The 8990-nt window shown below is 44.2% G+C and overlaps 1 protein-coding gene across 1 annotated transcript in view; it reads right to left on the bottom strand.

The window, feature by feature from the left end:
• DOC2B (double C2 domain beta) overlaps positions 1 to 6751 on the bottom strand; it is a 125579-nt gene extending 118828 nt beyond the window's left edge. Inside the window, exon 1 of the mRNA XM_042780488.1 lies at positions 6721 to 6751. Within this exon, the coding sequence (XP_042636422.1) occupies positions 6721 to 6751 (31 nt within the window). The remainder of the gene's footprint in view (positions 1 to 6720) is intronic.
• Positions 6752 to 8990: the final 2239 nt, after the last annotated feature.

Below are 8990 nucleotides of genomic sequence, written 5' to 3'. Positions count from 1 at the left end.
TGAGGGTAATATTGGCTGTTGGTTTTGCATAAATGCCCTTTATTATGTTGAGGAATGTCCCTTCTATTCCTATTTTGCTGAGAGTTTTGATCAGACAGACACATATCTTCATTGGCTCAGTGGTCCATATTCTCTACTCACTCACCCTCTGGGCCACAGCAGGGATACCATCTGTGGCCTTCACATATGCTATTCCTTCTGCCTGGAGTACCCTGCACTGGTGTCCGCACTGGGGGCCACCCTTCCCCTGGTCAGTCTTCTGTGTCTGTGCAGAACTCAAGGCCCTCTGCTGTGCCCTGGAGGCCATGTGCACACCATTGGTACAGCACCCTCATCCAGACTGGAGTTCTGACCTGTCCATCTTCCTAAGCAGGTGTGAGCTCTTCAAGGGCAGCGACTGTGCCTGAGCCACCCTGGTAAACCCAGGCACCCGGCAGAAATGTTGTTGACTGAATGAATGAATGAGCAAACAGAAGACAAAGCAAAGGAAGCCTCCCCAGGAGACAGACTTGTGACCTTGTCTTCAGGGACACCATGTTTTGTCTAACAAGCTCCAGGCTGACCCAGCTTTAAAAACCAGGTGAAATGGCTTGGGACAGAGTTTTGGTCCCTCTACAAACGGCTATTAAAAGATCAACCCACCCTGCACTGGAGAAGGTGCACTCTCACCCCAGCCCCTTACCTGATAGTGCACACACACAGAATGCTGGCCTCCCAGCATGCCAACAAGACACCTTCCTCTCTCCCCAGCTTCCTCTCTTGCCTCTTCCCAGCCACACGCACACATGCTCTGGACCAGACAGACCAAACTGCTCTTAGTTGACCACACTCAGCATTCTCTTGCCTCCAGACCTTTGCACATATGCTTCCTTCTCCCTTCTCAGGGCTAACTCCTACCCAGCCTTCAGGAAACCATTTTCATCCAAAAGCTTTCACAGAACCTTGCCTGTCTCCCACTGTGATGTGCAAGTGCTGTGTTCTGAGTGCCTATTAGGTGTCTGTTTCCTGCACTAGCTTGAAAGCTCTGCAGTGTGAGAAGCACCCAGGACACCTAGCACATGCTAGCACATAACTGTTATTGTTCTTAGTTGGTGCTGAGTCAGCCCCTGACTCGTGGTGACCTTATGCATCACAGAACGAAATGCTACCTGCTCCTGCACCATCCCAATGATGGCTGTGGATTGGCCCATTGTGAGCCACAGGGTTTTCACTGCTGATTCTCAGAAACAGATCGCCAGGTCTCTGTCCTAGTCTGTCTGAGTCTGGAAGCTCTGCTGAAACCTGCCAGCATCACAGCATCACACAGACCTCCACTGACAGACGGGGGGTGGCTGCACAGGAGGTCACTGGCCGGGAATCAAACCTGGATCTCCCGCACGGAAGGCAAGAATTCTACCACCGAGCCACTGAACGTCCCCGAGAGACACCCAATAAATATCTGTTAGCTGATGACTGAACACATACCCAAGTTGCAGGTCTTTGAGAAAATCAGGCTGCCAAGTTAAGAGAATCGCAGGCCGTTAGAGGGAGTACCTACCTAGGAGGTTGTAGTAGATTAAAGATGGCCCCAAATTATTTGTCTCTCCTTCCATCAAGAGGTGGAGTCTCTTCCCCCACCCCCTGAATCCAGTCTAGTCTTGTGACTTGCTTTGACCAATAGAATACATTCACATTTATTGGGCACTTAAGGCATTTGACTACTTACCAGAAGGTTGGCGGTTCAAACCTACCAGCCACTCCTCGAAAGGAAGATCGGGCAGTTTACTTCTGTAGTGATACTGTGTCGGAGACCCAAGAAGGTGTTGCTATGAGTTGGATCTGACTCGATGGCAGTGAGTTTGATTTGGTTTTTTGGTTGTATGTGTCAGGGACTGTTTAAAAGTTTTACATATATTAAACTCAAACCAAACCAAACTCACTGACATCAAGTCAGTTCTGACTCACAGTGACCCCCGTTGGGTTTCTAAGTCTTTAAATCTGTGTGGAAGCAGACTGTCTCATCTTTCTTCTGTGGAGTAGCTGGTGGGTTTGAATCATTGACCTTTTGGTTACCAGCCAAATGTCTTAACCACTATACCACCAAAGCTCCTTTTTACATATACTACCACATTTAATTCTCACAATAATTCTACCAGGTCAGCTCTATTATTGTCTTCATTTTATAGATGAGGAAATTAGAAATAGAGAGAAGAAGTAACACAGACAAACAGGAAGGCGAGGAACAGAACAAAAATGGGACCCAGTTTGACTCCAGAGCCTGCCCTCTTCACCACTATACTACTTTGCCTTCTCGTAAAATAATACATAACAAAAACCAAACAAAACCCAATGCCATAGAGTTGGATCTGACTCATAGCAACCCCTCCTTGAGTTTATGAGGCAGTATCACTATGGAAGTCGATGCCCAACCTTCCTTCCAAGGAGTGGCTGGTGGGTTTGAACTGTCAGCCTTCTGGTTAGCAGTCACATGCCTTAGGCACTACGTCACCAGAGCTCCCAGAATAATACATAGCTTTACTAAATTAAAGGAGCTCTGGTGGTACAGTGGTTAAATCAGTCAGCTGCTAACCAAAAGGTTGATGGCTCGAACGTCCCAGCTACTCCGTGGGAGAAAGATGAGGCAGTCCATGTCCATGAAGTTTTACAGCCTTGGAAACCCTATGGGGCAGTTCTATTCTCTCCTATAGGGTCACTAGGAGTTGGAATTGACTCAGTGGCAATGTTTTTTTTTAAACAAAATTAAACGCTAATAACTGATTTTCAACTCCTAGAATTAACATAGAGACAAAGCATGGAAGAATTAAGGCTAAAAACCAGAATCTAAATGTCCAGCTCTGACAATCTATCAGTAAAGGCAGAGTTGAGAAAAGGTGGGAGCTGAGAATGGGAAGCGAAGAAGAGAGGTATCTATACCCACCACTCATACAGAGGGAACTGAGGCATAAGTGCCAAAGCTGATGGAAGAAGAAAGATGGGAAGATTATATAAAGTTACAAATTTGATTATTTGAAGAATGAAAAATAATGGAACGATCAAAAATTAGGAGGGAAAGGGAAAGCACAGTAGTTCCACGGAGCCAGTACTTCACTTTGCACAGCATGGAATCAACAGAGAGTATCTAAAGTTGACAAAAGAGTTGGGGTGGTGAAGTGGTCAATGCCCTCATCAGCTAACCCAAAGGTTGGTGGTTCAAGTCCACCCAGAGTGGCCTCGAAAGAAATATCTGCTAACCTGCTTCCAAGAAATCCGCCACAAAACCTTGCAGAGCACAGTACTACTCTGACACACATGGGTCACCATAAGTCAGAATCAACTTGACAGAAACTGGTTTTAAAGCTGATAAATCAAGAAAGGACTGGTATGAAGCACTGTACAAACTATCAATAGTTAAGAGCCTACAGCTCATGGAATATTACTCAGCCATGAAGAGAAATCTGATGAAGATCAAAGACTACAGCCTTCAGTATGGATTACACCTCAACATAAGGAAAACAAAAATCCTCACAACTGAACTAACAATCAACATCACGATAAACAGAGAGAACACTGAAGTTGTTAAGGACTTCATTTTACTTGGATCCATAATCAACACCCATAGAAGCAACAGTCAAGAAATCAAATGACATATTGCATTGGGCAATTCTGCTGCAAAAGACCCCTTCAAAGTGTTAAAAAGCAAAGACATTATTTTGAGGACTAAGGTGCACCTGATCCAAGGCTTGGTATTTTTAATCATCTCATATGCACGAGAAAGCTAGACAATGAATAAGGAAGACCAAAGAATAATTGATGTATTTGAATTATGGTGTTGGTGGATATTGAATATACCATGGACTGCCAAAAGAACAAATGAATCCATCTTAGAAGCACAGCCAGAACGTTCCTTAGCAAGGATGGTGAGACTCTATCTCATTTACTTTGGATACGTTATAAGCTCGGAAGGAAGGTCGAGCAATCTACTTTCGTAGTGATACTGCCTCAGAAACCCAAGGACGGGTCACTATGAGTGGGGTCTGACTCAAGGGCACATAACAACAACAACAATGTTGTCAGGAGGGACCAGTCCCTGGAGAAGGACATCATGCTTGGTACAGCAGAGGATCAGTGAAAAAGAGGAGGACCCTCAATGAGATGGACGGACGCAATGGCTGCAACAACGGGCTCAAACCCAGCAACTATTGGAGGATGGTGTGGGACTGGGCAGTGTTTTGTTCTGTTGTATGTAGGATCGCTATTAGAACCGACTCAATGGTTCTTAGTAAAATGTAATGAAGATAAATGAAGTTCTGACATGTGCTATGACACAGATGAAACGTGAAAAATCATCCTGAGGAAAAGAAGGCAGATGTTCATATCACTTATATGAAATACTTAGAATGGATAAATGCAGAGACCAAAGTTCATTAGTGGTTACTAGGGATGGGAGGGAGAGGGAAAGGGAGAATAACTTTCTAGAGGGCACAGGGCTTCTGTTAAGGGTGATGGAAAAATCTGGAAACAGACAGTGGTGATTGTTGTGTGACATGATGACCATAATCCCCATCACTGAACTGTACGTGTAAAAAATGTTGACTGTTCTGTTTTATATATACATGTATTACGTGTTTATATCTCTATTTTATACCACAATAAAAAAGTTAAAAAAAAAAAAAAAACACAACACCAAAAAGTCTGTGTGTAGTTGTGGTGAAATGAGTTCAAGTAGCCTTTTGGCTTGGTTCTTTGGAAAAACAGCTTGAGAGATTTTTTTCCCCTAAGCCTTAGCCCTTTGCCTTAGTTTTCTACCCCAGAGGATTTTGTCCAGGTTGATTGACTTTCCCTGGGTAAGCTGTGAACAACTTGGTTTGATACTTTTGTCTGGTCCTGGGCTGCAGCCTGCCCTATGATTGGTAAGCACCTTGCAGGGATTGGTCAATAGGCTATGCAAATGACATGTCTGTAGTCTACTAGGCAAATGAAGTATCTCTGGCCCTGAAGGGCAGTCCATGACTTGAAATTGACAAGGAGTTTGTGTATGTATGCAGCCAACCCCCCAGAGGTTTTTTAGAAAGAGAGAAGCAAGAAGAGAAGTAGCAGGAAGCAGTAGAAGGAAGAGAGAAGCAGGAGAGAGAAAGGCAGAGAAAGAGAGAGAGAGCGCGCGCAAGCGAGAGCCTCCTATAAGAGCTGTAACATGGGTCAGGGGCTGTAACACTGAAGACAACGAGAGGCCTGGAAGGGGCTCTGCCGCACAGTTGGTGGTGACAGATGGCAGGGCCAAGAGGAGTCTGTCCTCAGGGGGCTGAGAGGAGGCCTGCATGGCTGAGAGGAGCTAAGGGAGCTGTCCTGCATGGAAGAAGGGAGATTTTGCCTATATGCTTCCTGATCCTGATCCATACCCTGTCACTTCCTTAATAAACCACTTAACTGTAAGTATGGTCTGTGAGTTCCATGGGGCCACTGCAATGGATTATCAAACCTGGAAGAGAAGTGGAGAGTATTGTGGGAGGTACAGCTGGTGTCAGAATTGCTTGGAGGTATGTCTGACCCCCCCATCATAGAGATCAGCCTTGGGCTGGTTGGGATTCACATTATTCCCCCTGAAGTTTAATAGGTTCTGATTTTACTAGTCCTACTATTTCACACTACTGATGGGCCAGGGTGAGGGAGGAGCCAGGCAGAGGACTGCCCTTCAGGATAATCTCTTAAATGATTTCATTTTTTTTTTCTTCCAGCTGCATGCATGTATTACTTTGATTAAAATTAAAATATAACAGATTGGTAATTGGATGTTGACATTATTAAATCACTTGGCTACGTGGCATATTGGCACGTGGGGAGCTGGAACAGTCTACAGTGGATAGATTGAATCTGGATGGGCCTGAAGGGAGAAAAGCTGCTGGTTCAGGAAGAAGAGGAACACAGTTATTTAATATTTTTCTAATGGAGTAAGACAGGAAAAACCTTGGTCAGGTTATCGTTAGTTTGAAAACATCAGCACAAGCTAGTCACTCTGAAATTCTTGTTCCTAAAGAGAGCCAAGCTTCTCTTAGATGCCACCGTACTCATCTAATCTCCAGGAGTCAGATTTGGACAATGGGCACCCCTACAGTTTCTCGAAAGAGTCCTGGTGGTGGAATGGTTAAGTACCTGGCTGCCAACCAAAAGGCTGGCAGTTCAAACCCACCACTAGCTTCATGGGAGAAGATCTGGTGATTTGCACCTGTCATGATTATAGCCTAGCAAACCCTATGGGGCATTTCTACTCTGCCCTGTAGAGTTGCTGTGAGTTGGAATCAACTTGATGACAACAACAATATAGTTTTTCAAAGGGAACCAGGGCTTCACTGAAGAAAGGAAGCCAATGTAGATTTGGTGGGAAAACAGGAAGGGCTTGGGCCTGGGCTGTTGGTGGGCAGCAATGGCTCCTCTCTGAGATGACTGGGCAGGACAGGATGCACCAGGAGCTGGCCTCTGTCGAAGTTTCCACCTTTTAGGGTGGCTGAGCGGTGACGAGTTGAATATAAAAACCATGATTACAGTCAAGGGTAACAAGGTGGACCTCTACAAGAGCCTTGAGCTCACACTAATACTCCACAAGGCACGTCAACATGTGGTGTGCTAAAGTAACATACACATTCATTTTTGGTCTTCTGCCTTCAAGGCTGTATTTGTGGTTCATACCTCATTGGGATCATTCTGTCCTAAAGTTCTGGTAACAGCTGGGCTACCAGACTGACTCACGTTGGATGGGGATGCGGAGTTTAGAATTCATATTGCGTGTGATCATTGCATGATTATTTTTGACCATGTGTGTTTGCATGTTGTATCTACCACCCATCGGTCAGTTTGTCATACTGTGTGGTAGCTTGCGTGTTATTGTGATGCTGGAAATGATGCCACCAGTATTTCAAATACCAGCAGGGTCACCCATGGGGGACAGGTTTCAGTGGAGCTTCCAGACTAAGACAGATTGGGAAGAAAGGCCTGGTGAAAATTAGTCAATGAAAATGAGCCAATGAAAATTAGCCAGTGAAAAGCCTATGTCTCACTCAGAATACTATCCAACAATAGTGCCGGGGAGCTCTGGTGGAGTAGTGTCTAAGGCACTTGACTGCTAACCAGAAGGCTGGCAGTTCAAACCTACCAGCCACTCCTCAGAAGGCAGGTTGGGCAATCTACTTTTGTAGTGATACTGCCTTGGAAACCCAAGGAGGGGTCGCTATGAGTTGGGGCCGACTCCACAGTACATAACAACAACAACAGGTTGGAAAACCAAACCAAATCTATGATCATGGAGTCAATTCCAACTCATAGCAACCCTTTAGGACTGTCCCATAGGGTTTTCAAGGCTGTCAATCTTTACGGAAGCAGATTGGCTCATCTTTCTCCCACAGAGTGGCTGGTGAGTTCAAACAGCCGACCTTTTGCTTAGCAGCCGAATGCTTTAATCACTGTGCCACCAGAGCTCCCACACTGGAAGGCACTCAAACTACAGAGCGGCTGTAACAATTCCTTGCGCACACCCATGATTGTGAAGATGGTACAGGACCAGACAATGTTTTGTTGCACACGAGGTCGGAGCCGACTCGAGGGCAACTAACAACAACGTTTGTAGAATGTGCAGTGTGAGGGCTGCATGAAGCAGGCCATAGGCCCGTTTTACATGTCTGTAACCCCATACAGTGCCTAAGGCCTCTGACTGCTAACTAGAAGCCTAGCGGTTCAAATCCACCAGCCACTCCTCGGAAGGAAGACCGACCAATCTACTTCTGTAGAGACACCGCCTTGGAAACCCAAGGAGGGGTCACTATGAGTTAGAATTAACTCGAAGGCAATGAGTGTGGTTTCTTTGTTTAACCCCAAACAAGCAGCACAGGAAGGGCTTAGCATCTGCTGATTTAAATGTGGAGGATGGCACCTTCACCTGCCTCTGTCATCTGGAAATGGCTGATTCTTATTCCCAAAGGTAGTGTGGATCCAATCAGCAAAAAGAGAAAACAGAGATGCAACCAATCTACCTAAAAAATCACTCAGAGAGCATTCAGTTGACGCATAGATGAATTACAATGAAAAGCTCAGGAAGGGGGCCTCATGGTCTCAGAAGGTTGACAATGATTAACGGAATAAATTAAACACAGATTCAAGCTAAGTAATGTGAAATAGCTACCAAAATAATAAAAATGTGAAAAATCATGCTTAAAAAGTTATAAAAGAATCAGCTAACAATAATAATTTGATCAAAAACTCCAGATCGTCTCAATGAAAATAAAAAAGTGGCTGGAAATAAAAGTGATAGGTTCCTCATTCTTTAACTGAGACAGTTGCTTTGGAGGCTTTTCTGGCTCACGATGACTCCACGTACATCAGAGTAGAACTGTGCTCCGTAGGGTTTGCAATGGCTGATTGTTTTGGAAGCAGACTGCCAGGTCTTTCTTCCAAGGCACCTCTGGATGAATTCAAACCTCCAACTGTTCTGTAAAGGGCCAAGCAGGTTAATTGTTTGCACCACCAAAGGACTCCTCTTTATGGTAAGAAAGAGTTAATAGATACTGTTTGTGTTGTAATGTAAGCAATTAGAAAAATACTGGTTTGAATATTTAAAAATTATCTATCTGCCTGCCTGCCTGCTTATCTACCTACCTGCCTACCTACCTACTTAACTTCCTATCTACGTACCTTTCTAAAACAACCAACAGAACTAAACCTAGGCAAAAGATTTGTCACAACCAAAATACTTGATCTTCTGACAGCCAGTTTCCTGTTTGTTCATAATTTCTCCTTGTTGTTGCCTTTGTTTTCTTTTGGTAAGAATTAAGTTTAGGACAACCACCTTTTCTTTTTTTTTTTTTTTCTTTTTATAAAACTCAATTCTGTATTCATCAAAATTAGAAAGTCATTCACAAAGAGGAAATTAAAATGACTAATACACATTTTTAAATTTACCTCCAGTAATTATTTGGAGGTGCCCATATTTATTACATCCTTTAAGCTCTGTTTTTTTTTTTTTTTTT

This window comes from Orycteropus afer, unplaced genomic scaffold (genome assembly GCF_000298275.1).
Source record: "Orycteropus afer afer isolate SDZICR_OR568_19922 unplaced genomic scaffold, OryAfe1.0 scaffold00042, whole genome shotgun sequence".
Classification (NCBI taxonomy): Eukaryota; Metazoa; Chordata; class Mammalia; order Tubulidentata; family Orycteropodidae; genus Orycteropus; species Orycteropus afer.
Note: the sequence above shows the minus strand (reverse complement) of the source record. Positions and strands in the feature narration are given on the sequence as shown.